The sequence below is a fragment of the Patiria miniata genome, unplaced genomic scaffold (assembly GCF_015706575.1).
Source record: "Patiria miniata isolate m_02_andy unplaced genomic scaffold, ASM1570657v1 HiC_scaffold_30, whole genome shotgun sequence".
Taxonomy (NCBI): Eukaryota; Metazoa; Echinodermata; class Asteroidea; order Valvatida; family Asterinidae; genus Patiria; species Patiria miniata.
This window is the reverse complement of record NW_024037070.1, coordinates 5,089,163-5,106,188: the sequence shown is the minus strand read 5'-3', so window position 1 is coordinate 5,106,188 and position 17,026 is coordinate 5,089,163. Positions and strand designations below refer to the sequence as shown.

The 17,026-nt window shown below is 38.0% G+C and overlaps 1 protein-coding gene across 1 annotated transcript; it reads right to left on the bottom strand.

Annotated features, from left to right (window-relative positions):
• Nucleotides 1-1,940: 1,940 nt before the first annotated feature.
• LOC119739235 (E3 ubiquitin-protein ligase TRIM71-like) lies at nucleotides 1,941-13,117 on the bottom strand. The gene is made up of 2 exons (XM_038214090.1): nucleotides 12,982-13,117; nucleotides 1,941-12,616 (listed from the first exon to the last, which is right to left on the bottom strand). Exon 2 carries the CDS (start codon nucleotides 12,536-12,538, stop codon nucleotides 10,214-10,216), a length of 2,325 nt encoding a protein of 774 aa, XP_038070018.1. The 5' UTR covers nucleotides 12,539-12,616; nucleotides 12,982-13,117; the 3' UTR covers nucleotides 1,941-10,213.
• Nucleotides 13,118-17,026: the final 3,909 nt, after the last annotated feature.

Here is a 17,026-nt window from a genome sequence, read left to right as displayed (position 1 = left end):
AAAGATCTGCAACAAACAGAAGCATGCCCGATTAGGGAAACCATGGAGTAATAAAACACAGGAGCTCCATATGGTCAACACAATTTAAGTGGTCGTTTCTGAAATCTGTACGATTCAAAAGCTTTTTTGTTCTTTGAGGTGCTTTCACAACTTCATCATGTTTCAATGTGTGATAAAAATTTCAAAAATATGCAATGTTCAAATCCTTTTCTGTAGTTCCCTTTTGGCTGAAACAATGACAAAATGCAGTCTTCACTGTGGCATATTGAACACTCATGTCCTCCATTGTTGCTTTTTACTATTTTCCCAATATTGTGCAAGTGTTTAAATGATGTTTTTTTTTTACTCCAACAAGGGCCAAAATTAAAGCCGTGCTGTGTTAAGGTTTAGTAAGCCAAGTGCTTCCAATAACAAAACAAAGTAAGCCATGACTTTGCAGTCCAGATAAATTGTATTTCCTCCCGATTTCAATTTTGTCTTTCTCACCCAACACCAATTACCAAATCCTTGACCTGATACTAGCAGCAGGAGAGCAGATTGTTTCTTAGAAAACCCACAATGGACCCAGAATTCAATCAGTTAACACAGCCATGCCCTGTACACATGCATGGAGCCATGCCCACATCAAGGTTAGCTCAATTCGGATCCTACAAGTAGCCCTCCTTTCACAAAGCAGTAAGCCCAAGGATGTACTGTGAGCATTTTTTGTTATGTAACATTATGTAACAGACAGTAAGGCATACATGTGTACATAATGTCCAGCACTGTGTTTTCTTGAGATATATCATGTACATTGTACATGTACATGGCTATCTTGAATGCAAACCTTCAATCTTGCATGTACATATGTACATGTTTGTGTTTCCACTGAACTCAACTGCGTAAACCACATATCTCCTTGAATGTTTTGCTCAGGTACAGATTACTGACCGAGGGTTTTGATAAAGCATTTCGATTTATAATAAAGCAGGAAAAATATTATTTTCTGCACACACTGCTTTCAAGATGTTACCCAAAATAATACACGTATGATAATTAAAGGGAATATACATCATTTGCTTTTGCTGTAATTTTCAGAAATGGATGGAATTGGGGGGTTGGAAATATATAGCAAATATAGTTACACTGACTTTTTTGAGGTTTTGGGTTCAAAAATGCTATAAAAACCAAGAAAAACAATCATTTTCCTGTAGTCTGGTTCCCTGACTCCATTTAAGAAGAAACAGAGCAATTTACATACATTGGGGAATTGTAAGGTCAGGGAACCAGTCTAGCTGGCTTGTACCTGTTCATAGGTGTGTAATCGATTGCAAACAAGTGTATGGTCAATTGGGGACAGTATTTGAAAAAAAGCCAGTTTTTTTTCCAACACAAAAATACCACTTTTCTTGAAAATGACAGTGCACCAGGTGCCATGATTTTACAGGATGCTTTACACTGTCATTCATTAACAGTCCAGCAAGGTATTTCAAAATGATTTGGTAGTTTTATTTTTTGATGTTTGCAAATGTTGTATTTTCCCTTTAAATCCTGAATATGAATTGAAATGAGCTGAATAGAATCATGATAGAATTGAGAATGAGAAAGTATTTTTTTTTTTTCAAATTTAGCTAACACTATATTGTACATTGTAATCAAATATTGTAAAACCCAGACAAAAGTGTAAAAAAATATATATTATTTTACTAGAAAGCATTAAGGGAAGAGTCATGATAAATACATATACACAACTCTTTTTAGTCAGCTCTTTTGTACAGGTATGTAACTGGGAAGTCACAAAAAAACCAGGACATTAAAATCTTTCCAAGACCTTTTACACCGTTTTTTTTTTTTTTTTTAATGGCAAACATACTTTAGTAAAAACAGTGGAAATCAGCTGATCCGAGGAAACGTTGCATGCCTGTTTGTATCAGACATAAAAAGAACAAACTCAACACTTCTTTCTTGGCCTTTCTTTTATTTGCATGAACAAAATAATGAAACATTACATTCTGACGCATGAGGTAAGCTTGGCTATTAAGACATGTATGGTACAACACCTTAAAGGTACACTCCAAGACAATGCAAATTGTTTAAAAAAAATCTATAAGACAAGCATTTCACCTTTCTGAAATGTCTCTAGATAATAAATCATTCCCTTTAAAAAAATCAATGCAATCTGTGTTATTGTAATAGATGTCAATATGACATCAGAAAATTGTATCATTTATCAATTGTATTGTATCACTTTGTTGCTGTATTTATTCGTTGTTTTTTTTTGCTAAGAGGTAGAAACATTTACGGAACCATTTTACCTGAAGTACCATTAAGCACTGTGTGCATTTTCAGGTACATGTAAGCATGGACATGTATAAAGGAAGGTTTATGCAAAGCAACAGTTATATAGGCCTATTCCATATAAAAGTTTATAGCAGGACTAATAAAATACTATCGTAGTGTACTTTTTAACTAAAATGCTTTTTTTGAGGGGGGGGGGGTCTTTAAGCCTTTTCGTTGGGGTAGAACATTATGGACTCGACCACATGGACGAACAATTCCTTTCCTGAAAACGTTTTTCTCACATCTCTGGCAAATAGTTATCAAATGCTAACCGAAATTGGTACCATTTTCTGATAACGAACTGGGCTAAAGATTGAAAATGTTTCAAAAACAAAAACTCTCAATTGTCAATTGCAAATTGCAACAGAAAACCAATAAGGCATTAACCATTGCATGACTATTCTAGCAAATACGCGATCACTTCCTGGACTTGAATTCACCCATGACATTTATCCCTGAAATACATGTACGCCACATTTTTTTCCCTGAAATGTCTTGTGTTGCTGGGTATTTCTCCTCCCAAAGGCCACATTTAAAAAATATAAACTGGTAACAATTTTACTCAAACTACAGTTTACAATACTCATCTACACTCTAACAATTTTAATACACTGACCAACACTAAAAACTACGTACACCAAATTTTACTCAGCGTGCATAAAAGATGCTAAAAAGTTGCCCCAGTATAGAATATGACTATGAATTTCAAAAATTTCAAAACTGTTATTCAACAGGACAGAATTTGTGTCAATTTTAAAGGTTCCCTTATCTTCAATTTAGGATTATCTTAAATTTTCCTGTTTCCTAAGGAGGTTTACAGCATAAGCAAACTACATAATGTATTTAAAAATCCGACTTAAAATTAATTGGCATTCCATTTGCATTTATGCTACATTGATTTCATAAAATTTGAGAACTGACTAGTCAAATTCATAGTTTTACAGTCCAATTAGATTTCTAAACATCTGTTTTCCCTTCAGAATCCATACACAATTCCAATAACATTATGTAATTAAACAGTTCATCGAGGTATTATGTCAAACTTGGACGTGGCCAGACTACTAAAAAATAAGCAATGCTACATGTACATATGGCACCTGCAAACATATTTACTTCCTATACACCTATTTCATAATTAGTTCACCCCTTTGCAGCATATATGTAAGGATCCACACAAACAAAAACCATAACTACTAGTGTTCCCCAATTCCATCATGTAAAATACAGATTTCAGAAGTCTTTTCCCAAATTAAATTTATTTTGCAAATTAAGACTAATAAGGGTAGTTATTTCCGGGTTAATGAACTCATCGTGATGATCGTGTTTACATTAAAAAAAACAGAGTGCAACATTTGAGCTACACGTACAAATGCTGATCTTGGCAAAAATTACCCCTTTGTCATATTCCCCTTCCACAGTAGCATTTAAGCATTCGTTTTCCTCCATAATATCATATTGTTTAACATCCTTTCTGGCTACTTTCTACTGATACACATTAATAGAAACTACAACCTATGTCAGAGTCTGTAAATACATGAACATGCAGCATTTTAAATTGAACTTTGTTACTTACATCAAACATTGACAGGAGAAAATCAAATTGCATTTGGTAATCGTAGTAAGTTCCTAAATCACCAACCGACTGCTTCAGTTACCAAACAGTCAAAAATGCATTTAAACATTCATCTAATCATTTTTTTCGATAATCAATTCTAATATTTCATTTTATGGATAACAATATAAAAAAATCTAAGATTCTAACGACAATTACTGATTGACACAAATCAAAACAACAATGCAAGGCTCTTATAAACACTAACACAAAATTTCAAAATAAAATAATCGACACGATTAAACATCTTCACGACAAAGTGGATTCAATCCAATATGATCAAAACTATGTTTTAGATATATCAGAAAATTATACAATTATAACAAAAAAACCTTGAATGATTCAGCAGGGCTTCTCACCTCTTGACCGTGAAAATCACATGACATGTCAGCTGACCCTTATGCAGACTCGGCAATCCTACACAAAAGTTAAATTTTTCAATTCACCCACAAAATAACAACTTATTCAACCGAAACGAACACTATTTGCAAATGATGAAATTTCACCGAAAAAAATATTCTAAGTTTACAGAGAAAAAAAGATATTTTGTAATATAAATGAGGCAGATTCTGCACCAAAACATGAACATCAACACAGACGGAATGCCAAAGTGCATCATTTAAAAAAAAAGTTATAAGCAAAATAACAGGCTCAAAAGAGCATGTCAAGCTGGCATTCTCTTTTCTACAACAAGACTCTTTTCCATACAGTTGACCGTTACAAGTGAACTTGAAGCCCTGCCGAAACATTTCAACAATGCTACCCTTTCAAGGATCGCATGAAATAATAAAATGATGCTTGGCATTGGAAACATTGTTGTTCCATCTCACTCAGCTGCAAATAAACATTCATATTATGACCTAAAGTTATTTCTATCACAAAACCGACACGTCCGAGAGCTTTCCAACTCAAAAAAAAAAAAAAAGTTGAAAAAAAAAAAAATTACTATCTTTTGTACAATACCTGAGTTTAAACAGAGTAGTAGAGCTAGCTCTTGAGTAATAATATCGAGCCACATTTTTACCACACTTTTGAGGTAGATGCAACTTTGCAAAGCATTTTATATTCTGTCGACATTTAGATGGGACTCGAACGAAAAAACAAGCCTTTTTGGTGGGATCTTAGAGATACACCACGTACAAGGCTACCCGTAATTCAAAGTTACACAGAGCTAAACACACCTAAGGCTTTGCTTCGCAATCTGTAATATCCCATAAAATGTAATCACGCAGCACAAACACGGACCGAGCAGCGTGGCTGCACAAGGCAAGCGGTATGTACAGCACAGCAGTTATCATTATAACAAAAGCGTAACAAGATTTAATACCATTTTTTTTTTTTTTTTTTTTTTAAATAACATCCCTTTAGGCAGTATAGACTCGTTTACTTCGTCACCTTGAAAGTGCAGTTTTGGATCGTTGATAATTACGTAAGCCAGCCTTTTGTGCATATATCATGCTGTATATTCACAGGACTGCTAATGTATTTGAAAGTTTGAAACTATGACCAAATCCACGTATACAATGTGCAAATTATGCGAACCAAATTTGGAGCCAAAGTTTGACATCCAAGGTTACTTTTGTAAATCGGTGTTACGTATTTACTACTTATCACATTTCTGCTAAATACTTTCTCATGTTCCAAGAACTACTGTTTTAGTAAATTGGCAAACACCTTCAGTGTAATGTACATGTGCATGTATTGTGGCATGCAGCTATAACTAACACATGCAAACCTAGAATTCAATATGAACCACGTATAATAATAACATCCAGAAGAAAAAATACCAGATTCATGAATGATTAAATAATACGAGCTGTCCTTTTTTTTTTAAAGAGCAACCCTTTTAAACTCAACCAATCAAATAGTTGGAACCCCACAATTTTCCCCATGGATATCAAAACAGTGTAAAATAGCTCGGTTAATCATGTCATCGAAACACAGGACAAGAAATTTCTCTTGAAAGAAATGTCCTTCCAGTAGACTTCTGAAAAATCACACACTCGCATAAAATGTACATGTTTCCCTTCCTAAATTGTAAATCACTAAAAGCACACATGTTTCATTTATCTCAAATTGTAAAATTACAACTAAATTTCCGGCAAATTAAATTTCATCACAATACCGATATGTCTGCTTGTGTTGTATGTTTTTGGTTTTATAACCAGTTATGGATATATTCCGTTTTTTGTTTTTTGCAAATTTGCAATAGTTTTGATTATGGACTGTAGACTGCTGCTACACTTCACATCTGAACACGTTTAGTTTCTCTTTTTTATCAAAAGAATGTTTGATTTTGATCATTTTCCCATTTTCTCAACACTTAAGGGCCATTCACCTGAGAAATTTCTCCCCAACCACAAAGTGCAAGGTAACTTCAGAAAACCAACCATGTAAAGAAACTCTAGCACATGAATTGCCTGAAAAGAAAAAAAAAGACACATTTGTTAACTCTTACATTTTAAAAAGCAATTTTCTTTGCAGTCTCATTTTAAAATGATGACCAAATTTGGCACCTGACTTCCTTTTCAAGGACTCAAGAGTAAACTACCGGTATACGTTTCTTTCAGGAAATGACTCCACATTTTTTGACAGATTCATGTCCATGTTCTTTTTTTCTTTTTTTTGGTTTCTGAAACAAAAACCTGTAAAAATTAGTGGACTTTCCACTGTACTCTCTTCAAAACATGCACATCATCTCACAACCATACCCTCTGTTTATTCCATTTTGGCTGATGTGATATCGATGTTTACAACCTATTTAAAGAGTTGACCTCCTAAAGCATGCATACTAATTTTCTTTATCAGCAAGAAGAGAAATACTTGAATCACTCTTTCCCAGGCTATATTCAAGCCAACTTGTGTGTTTTTCTCTTTTGAGGTCAAGGATTTATTGCAAACGGCCCTCCCTTTTAGGTTGTGAAACCAACAGCTCAGTGTGAAATGCCTATCAGAATGCATTACTTGTTAGTAACAGTCACCGAGGCATAGGCAACAGTACAAACTGAAATCAACATGAAAAACAAAATGGATGTCTTCAAGAACGTGTAAAATTGTAGTGCTTGATATTATCTTATTATGAAAACGGTTAACTTTGTCCACGTTAGTGTTAGCCACACCATGAATCTTTGAACAAACAAGAATTCAAGTTAACTGTACTCTGTACAAAATTTGATTGCTTAGAAAAAATAATGTGAAGACACAGAAGAAACAAGCATGAGCAGTTACAATGACTATGTCATGTACCATAAATTACTGCATTTCATTTACAGGCAACATAAATCATAGGAGAATATAAAATGCAAAATCCCTATCAACTGAAAAAAAGAAAGAAAAAAGGGCATGTCGATCAGAACAGAAATATTCTCAGCAATTTTGACCACGTTTTCTACCCTACAAGGATCAAATCCCTAATCTTTCTGCACCGTGACAAGCTACAAGTCGATCCTCTTAAAAAAAAAATCTACCAATATCGCCATTTTTGTTTCACGAGGCTTAAGACTAGTAATTCCGTCGGTCCCTTTAAGCAAGGAGTACAGGGGTACTGTAGGTAGTCAGGGCAAGTAGCTAAGGAAACTGACCTCCTGCATAATGTTGTGGTTAGATTTCGTCAGGAGTGACCTACTAAAGCATGCACACAGCACACACTGAGATTTCTGGCATCGTCCGCCATATTGGATTCACAAAAAATGTGTACACAACCCTGCACAGTTTGTCCTGCATTCCAAATGATGAAAAAGGATTTACAAAAAAAAAAATCCAATTGACGAAACTGTTTTTAAAATGTTCTGAATTATTTTTAGTGAAAAATAACTGTGGAATTTAACTGTGATGTTTCATGATAACATGCAATGAATTTGGCCGGTTGTAAGGCAAGGAGTGGAAGTTTTCTGTTGCAAGAAAAATATTACCAAATGCTAGTGATAGCAGCTAACAGATTGACATGCATGTACACTGGTTTTGTAATTACGACGTCTCCTTGTAAGTGCAGTTAAGTAGATTAAGGAGGGAAACGCACTCGAGTTGTACTCAACTGTGATTAATCAGCAAGCTTTGAGGCGCATTAAAACTGAGTCATGCCCTAGCACTGTAGCAAGCCGATAACTGTTTAATCTATGTATGCTTTGCAAATTGTAACAAATACTACACTTAAGACGTTTAAGAGCAAGCCCTTAACCAACTCATCCCTCAAAATACAAATTTTGGCTGAAATGATCAAACGTCCATTCACACATTATTTCAGGCTTTGCCTAGTTATTGAAAGTGTGATTTGCCTACTTATAGCCTGAGATTTCGCTTCCTGAGTTAAAAAAGCGCAAATTGTGTACTTCTGAAGTACATGTTTGTTAAAGTTGGCACGCGTTCGTTAGCGTTGAAAGTATTTGATAAACTCTGATTTTGAGGTATAAAACTGTGACAGAGCCAAGCAGCTAAACAATTTTTTTTACAAAACTTAAACGTGATTATGTCCAGTAAAATATGTTGGAGAAAAAACAACAAAGGAACACAAAATGTCACAAATGTAACAGAACACAATTCCATCAATATCAACACCTACATGAATGCAATACACGTTACAACAAAGTGTGCAAGTGAAAAAAAGGTAAAGAAAAGAAAAAAACATCAAAAGAAATTCCCAAAATACTACCTTTAAACCAAGGCACTGCTTTATAATAATCCAAAAACCTACACTCAAATCTATAAGGAGGTGCAAGACATTTATACTGAGGTAGAATTTAAAAACGGTGCAGTCTAAAATACACATTTATATGGAAGTCACAATCACTTTAAAAAAAACACTGAAATCGTCAAAATCCATTGATCATTTCAGATGCAGCGCGCAGATGCTTTAATTTTCATTAACATTTTCATTTCACAGATTGGGAGTATTCATTTCAATCTTTCACTTTAATGTTCGTTTTTAACGTTTGGCGATAGCGATGCTTCCAGCTTTGAAGCTTTGTTGTATCACAAGAAAAAAAAAGGTTTTATTCTTTGTGTCCAATTTTCACACATTTGTACAGTGCCTCAAAAAATGCATTTGCATTTGCTGCGACCCTTTCTTTTGAAATCTGAAAAGCGCCCATGTTGGAACTTGGTGAAAGCAGAAATTCTAAAAATCTATTTAATAAACCGCTTATTACATGTACTTCCGCTGCCTTTTTAAAACTCACCAATCTCGGATTATTTTGCTTGATTTTCAAAAAGGCAGCACTGCAGCGACACAAATGCTGCACAATAATACCTGTACATGTATGAAACCCTGAATGAGAATCGCTTTATAAGCTTTTTTTCTTTTCCTGTATAAAAATCATAAAATTCTGCTGTGCGAGATGTTAGCATCTCACTTGCATGGTTGGACCTGCACACAAAAAAACACAGCCTTAGGCCGACGTCTTGCTAAAACACTAAATATTCTGAACAGTTTAAAAATCTTTGGTGGTGGAAGAGTTTTATATTTTTAGTGTGGTGCCGTCCTGGTACCACAACTCACATTGACGACAGCTACATGATCAGCTGGGACAATTTTACAAGAAAAGATTTTTGCCTTTTCTTCCAAGCTTTTAGTTTAGCACTTTTAGTTTGGCCAATTACGGATGCTATTCTCAAATGTGAATAAAGCTTCTCTATCTAAAAAGCGCATTGGTTTTATCGAGCAGTTTTAAAATTCATATTGAACATGCAAATCTGCTTCCATATTTTTTTTTTCCAAATTAAGAACCATCAAAGCTGCATACATGTACATCATAAATTGATCAAACCAACAATATTTTTGTCATCGGAACTTTACAAAGCATCGCCAAGTAAAAGACAACTGTTTTGCCCCTGCTCAACAGACAGCTAAAATCAATTACTTATCTCTGCCTCGGCACCATTAAGATGTTTGCATTTTAACACGCATCACAAATTCTCCTGAGAAAGCACTTTAGATAAAATATAATTGTATTTTCACATTTACATCACATGCAAGCATAATACCATTCTATACAACAGGCCAGAGGATGAAAACACACCATTTTTTTTAAAACTAAAAATTGCATTATTTTTTTTTTTTACGAGGGTTTACTAGGAAAATGTACCACAAGTACTGGAAAGCACAGCCGAGTAAAAATGCTTTAAGCACTACGAGGCAAAACTTTTCAACACCAACAAGAAACACGTATTTTACAATTTGTTTTAATGTGATGTGGCCAAATGCAAACAACTTAAAGGAACCGGCCCTTGTACACCAGCCATCCTCCTTTTGATGGCTTATATAATACCCGTATAACATTTGTATATTCAGAAACCTTGCACACGATTGTTGCCAAAGTCGACCACTAGGATGAGACCATCGTGGGTGACGCAGATACCGGACGGTCTGTCCAGATGACCTGGCTGCATCCCCTGTATGCCAAACTTACACAGGAAGTTGCCGTTTGGCTGAAATACTTGGATGCGGTGGTTTCGGGAGTCAGCTACGATGATGTTGCCCTCCTGGTCAATGGCTACTCCCTGAGGTCTGAGAAACTGCCCGTTGTTTGTGCCTTCCGAGCCCAGGAACCGAGCTGTCTTGAACTCTGGATGGATGACCAGTAACCGGTGGTTGTTGAAATCCGTGACGACTACGTGGCCCTCGTTGTTGAACGCAACGCCCCTTGGGGAATCAAAGTGTTTCCACAAAGCCCCCTCAAAGCCGTACTTATTGCAGAAGGTGCCATCAGGATGGAAGAGCTGGATGCGATGATTACGTGTGTCCGACACCAGAATCTTGCCCTCGTTGTTGATGGCCACATCCCATGGATAGTTGAACTGGCCGTTCTTGCTTCCCTTCTCACCAAACTTGAAGAGGAACTGCCCCTCGAACGAGAAGACTTGGATGCGGTGGTTGTCTTTGTCGGCAACGATGATGTTTCCTTGGTTGTCGATGGCGATTCCTGCTGGACGGTCGAACTGCCCATTTCGAGATCCTGCCGAACCAAACTTGTGGTGAAATGTGCCATCGGGGTTGAAGACTTGAATGCGGTTGTTGCTGCGGTCGGCTATGACAATGAAATTGTCCTTATTGACGGCTATTCCCCATGGACGACAAAGCTGACCATCGCCCTCACCTTCAGTGCCAAATGCAAGCTGCACATGGCTGATATTGGTGTAGTTACGACCAGTACGGACAGTTACAATGAAGGGGCTATCTTGGATGTGGGTCCCTCGTATTGTGACGGACACTACGTGACGACCTTCTAGCTGTGGTCGGTAGCTGATAGAGTAGGTACCATTCTGACGATCGATGACTTCAGCAGGATAGAGACCACCTTCTGGGCCTTGGATGATAACTTCCACAGCTTCACCTCCGATGCACCGACATTCACCATTGTGATCCTTGGCGTGCACCACAAACGTGGTGATTTTTCCCTGAAGTGCACGCTTCAACCCATCGCCTGTGGCATATGAAGTTGGAGCATAGGCGCTGCTGCTTATGAATCCCAGAGAGCTGATGGCAGTGTGGAGGGCAGTATCGGGGGGTGTGAAAACTACTTGATCATCTTCATGGGGCTGTAGATGACCTCGAAGACTTCTCAGGGCCTGCATCTGATTGACAATCATATCCTTGGTCTTGAGAACGTCCAAATCGGTGCCACTCTGCAAAGCCTTTTCAACAGCTCCAACACAATTTGAGACGCTCTCTAAACCACGCTTCAAATCTTCCATTTGCATGTGCAAAGCTCTTCCCTTCACCTGTCGAATCTTGTCCACCTTTCGAAGCAGATCTTGTTCCCGTTCTTCAAGCGCAGTCAGGTGTCGATGCATGGTCGTCTGAACCTCCTTGACCACAAGCTGGGTTCTCATCTCAACCCGTTCGGCCATTCCTTTGGTGTGGGATAAACTCTCCTGCAAAGCCTGCATTCCATTCTTGGCATCACTGAGTAGACGGAGGGTGATAGCTTTGCTGTCTTCAACTGCATTCTGAAGATATACACAGCTGTGGCCGCGATGCTCCATCATGGTACAGTCACGGCATATGGCTTTACTGCAAGAATCGCAGTACAACCGCAAGACTTCGTTCTGATGGATTTCGCAATAGCTTGGAGGTCGATCTGACACTGGCTGTATCTGCGCTTGGTAGGATTGGCGTTGCGCATGTCTGTGATAGCTTCCTGATGTACTAGGCCCTGAGGATTGTAGCGTAACTATTTCATGATCTTTAGTCAATCGGACGCGTTGGTGGGCAAGCACACAGCTTTCACATAATCTCTCGTTGCAGTCCCTGCAAAGCCTGGATGCAACTTGCCCCTCATCACAAGAGCTGCACGTCCGCCGTTCAGACGACGACACAACCCCGTCTCCATCATCCTCATGACTGCCGACCACATCCAGAATATTACTGATGAAAAGATCGGACGGTAGACCGTCCACCCCCAAATCGCCGAGCTGGCTTTCCTGGTAACAAATAGGGCACCGTATGCGGTCTGGCTCGGCCACTCTCATCTCCAAGCAGGGCCGGCAGAACCTGTGAAGGCAGGCCAGGATTTTGGGCTCCGTGCCCTGCAGTCGTTCCGAGCAAAGCGCGCACCATTGCTGTTCGTTATTGTAATCTTCGGCCACGGCAGCAGGAGCGAAAGCGGCCATGAGTGGTGCTGGTGCACGGAGCAGAGTGACGCATCGGCCGTCCTGCGTGGTGAGCGGAGGAGGTCAACGCTCGCCTTCCTGTTTTCAAGAAAAGCACATTACGTAAAGGCCTGAAAACACAGAGAATTTACAGCTGTTGTGTGCCTAACCATGGATGGCCTAACCAACAAGATATCGCCCCTTTGTGCTACCGCGGTTAGAGTATTAAGTAACGGCTATCTAAATGCAAAAGACCAACAACATTGGGCTAAAGAAAATACGGGCTTGATCAATGGGGGGAAAACGCGCTGTATGTGTTACCGCATTCGCACCTAAATTAGGCAACAAAAAAGATCGCTGCTTCAGCTTGATTGTGTTAAAGAAGACCGATCTTAAGCATTGTCAAAATAAAATGCACCCTGCCTGGAAGATTGTTATTCAAAACAGGGGAAAATGGGACTTACCTCCTCCATGATTCGGGGAATTTCTGTTCATTTACCGGCCACTATTTCAGAAATCCTAAGCCAGAGCGATCTCGCCCATCTATTCGTGTACTTTGGCGATATGCACGTCGTTGAATCATACAGTACGCAAAACTGGGATCCATTCGCTGGCCTAGTAAGTGGGCGGAGCCTCCCGATAAGCCAAGTTTATCATTGGCCAAAATGCGCGTATGTCATGCCAGAGTTCACACAGCTAATTTGCATCATAATAACCGCAACGGGGGACCCACGTGTTAAACCGCCCCCTGGCAGGATATATGTTGGCCTCTTGTTTTTTGTGACTAATTGGATGTTTGTTCTCTGCATATACCACAAACTAGACACAAGAAGGACAGAAAATTCACCCCTTCATCAAAATGTTTATGTCCTTTAACCGTGTTCATTTTGCCCCTTGATAGCGCCTCAAAAATAGGCAAACATTTTTGTCGTTTCATAATAATTTTTCATGTAATTAATGATTTTAAGGACTATCTCCTCATTTCTCATTGTTGCGTCATAAGAAGTCTTAGGTGATAATAGGTTCTTGATTTTTTTTTCAAATCAAAAGCCTTGTTCCTAAAATACGACTCGTATTTAAAAATGAAACAATGTCCGACGAAAGCCATAACTAACACACAAGCATACAGCCTCCTATCTTGCGTCATTCTTTTAAACGTGCTGGTTTGGCTTTTTCGTACCGTATGCAGGCGAGCTCATCTAAAAACATCTCCCAAAGCTACAAAATAACAATTAATAAAATACAAGTGTTTTGATGTTGATGTTATAACAATAGCCGCAATCTTGTCCGATAAATGCCCGAGGCAAGACTGTTGCTTGTTTTTATCGCGGAAATGTACTTCCTCCAATTGCATTGTCTGGAACCACATCAGCGTGATCCGAGTCGGCTTGCTGTTACTCAAAGATAAAAGACAAACACGGAGTCAGTCTGTCTGATGATTGAAGAAACAAAACTGCCTAACGCCTTCCTATATGATAAAACGAAAAAGGGTTTCTGGTATGGATTGTTTCCTTGGCACATGCTTTGGGAAAAATCCTACTGCCTTATCGTTACACCAGTTTAGTCCGAGTAACTAATCGCTTTTTTAACATTTGGGCATGGTCGCCCGACCATGTCCAAATGTTACAAAAGGCGATTCGTAGAGTCCTAGTTACTCGGACTATATAAACACGAGTTGTGTATAAAGCTCAATATGATGGCCACAATATATTTTCTGGTGAAACCTTTTTTCATAGAATTAGATCATATGCAAAGCTTGAGCGACATAACGGGTTTTTTTTTTATCAATTGTCACCTTTGTCCACATCAACAGGAATCATTTTTGTTTTTGTTTTTACAAGTATTCAAACCGAAGATTCATCAAAGGTGCACACACCATTGACCAAACAACAATAGGCACTGCGCTATAGCCGCGCCCGGAAACTTGAAGAAAATTGGAGATCTCAGTGAGAACAAAATGGATCATCCCTGTATTGCATACATCTTTTTTCACAAATATAGTTTTACATTTTCTGCCCTCGAGATGTGCTTTACTAATGAAATACAAGGCGAGGAAAAATATCGTCAAACTTCGTGTTGCAGCGGTTGGGGTTTTGTTGCACATGTTTGCTTCTATACTCTGTCGTCCGGACTTGCTAGTTCGTCATGCAGATGAAAACCAAAGTAGACCCAATCGTAATAATTAATACATAACAATATCAATTTATTTCCAAGATGGTACACGTGAAGTTAAGCTTCATATCTTAAAGGGAATATACATCATTTGCTTTTGCTGTAATTTTCAGAAATGGATGGAATTGGGGGGTTGGAAATATATAGCAAATATAGTTACACTGACTTTTTTTAGGTTTTGGGTTCGAAAATGCTATAAAAACCAAGAAAAACAATCATTTTCCTGTAGTCTGGTTCCCTGACTCCATAAAAGAAGAAACAGAGCAGTTTACATACATTGGGGAATTGTAAGGTCAGGGAACCAGTCTAGCTGGCTTGTACCCGTTCATAGGTGTGTAATCGATTGCAAACAAGTGTATGGTCAATTGGGGCCAGTATTTGAAGAAAAAAAGCCATTTTTTCCAACGCTGGTCGGCCGACCAGCGTTGGAAATTGATACAAAAATACCACTTTGCTTGAAAATGACAGTATACCAGGTGCCATGATTTTACAGGATGCTTTACACTGTCATTCACTAACAGTCCAGCAAGGTATTTCAAAATGATTTGGTAGTTTTATTTTTTGATGTTTGCAAATGTTGTATTTTCCCTTTAACTACCCGGTGAATGATAGCACGTGTCCCAAGCCCAACTTTAAAAGTTGGAGCCAAAACGGAACATTCAGCGTCCCATAACAGAAGCCCTTGACACGTGGCCTGAGCATACTACAATATGTTGTCAAAGGTCAATTCATGTTCTGCACATGACTTGCGTGGGTGTACCCTGGTCTGCACTATTCATGTTCTATGCCATTGTTGTTGTGAACATGAACACAGCTACCGAACATATCGGAAGTACACTACATGTATGATTTGTGTAGCGGGAATGGTGAATCATTGCCAAAAAAAACCACCTTTATTCAGTGGAACCATGGAGGATTGAAATGTTCGGGAACATCAATGTTAAATCGAGTAAACCAAATTATAAACATTAGGCCCTGTAGAAATGTCGTTCAAGCCCTTTACAGGTGGCTGCTTGGTTTTTGTAACCTTCGTCATGAAATTGAGAAGAGTTGGTAACTTTACATTTTTCTTTTACAAAATGCAAAAACACCGGTCATTGAGGAAGGATCCAAATGAAGTGGCAATCTAGTCGGGCGGGTTGGTGGGAGGGGGGGGGGGTCCTCGATTGGCAAAGAAACCGTGTTGTTTGTTTTGCTAAAAAAAACACTGTTTTATGCTGTAGGTAAGAGGGGCCCTCAACATTCGTGTGTGCAGGGCTGAGGTTATAAAAATAGGGACAGAACCTCACTTGCTGGTCCTTGGGTTCATTACGAGATGCCTACCCTTCAAAAATATTCTAGAAATTAGTCTCCGGATTTAAATTAACATACATGTGCGGATCAATCGTAAGCTAACAAAGTCGCAGCGTTCGATAAAACTGACAAATCAAGATAAAACTAATTTAAGATTTTTCCCCTTTTTTTCTAACAAAGGTTTGCGAGTGCCTCCCTCCTAAGTTCCAATACTAGACATTTTTTTTTGGGGGGGGGGGTAAAAAAAAGCATGGCCATCAGCAAGTGTGTTCTGAAACAACTATTTCAAAAACCTGTTCAAAACAAACTCAGACAGATAAACAACGAACTTCTAATTTCGCACAGGTATAATATCCAAACTTTTTATTACAATTGTTCAAAACGAAGAAAGTACATAGAAACAAGCAGTACAAATGAATAAACACATCTCTTAAAGTTATCGATCTCAACTAGAATGTCTTTGCAGTATATGTTCATGTGATAACTTTTTTTTTCATTTCTGTTTTATGTCCGGTTTTGAATGATTGAACTGTTACATTATAGTCTTCTGAATTTAAACTTTCAACTTTTTAAGTATAAAAAAGGCACTATGACTAAACATGGAACTTTTGTTTAACTTTCCATTATATTTTACACATTGTTTTACGCTACTTAGAAATATTAAGTATTATTTTTTAATGTCACACTTGGACCCCACCCCCTTTAACAAAAAGGACAAAGCAAACTGCAAAATGATTACCTGGGTTTGTTCGCCTATCTATTTATAATTTGTCACATGTACAAGACCAGAATTACATTAACTGAACAACCGAATCAAATTAAAATTGCCAAGCATCTTAAACCAAAAGCAGGCACTTTTGATTGGTCAGGTATATTTAGACCTTGAATACTTAACTACGGAAGAATAACTGGAAAGCCTTTTTACAAAGAGGCAGTTATTAAAACCTGGGGATTTGTTAAATACATTGTTATATTGATTGTAATTTGTGAGGCGTTCTGGCAAAATGAGACAGAACTGGGCAGAGGTTGAAATGACAATTTGAG

Excerpts from the sequence above, each read along its gene's own strand:
- LOC119739235 (XM_038214090.1), bottom strand. The coding sequence starts at position 12,538 with ATGGCCGCTTTCGCTCCTGCTGCCGTGGCCGAAGATTACAATAACGAA.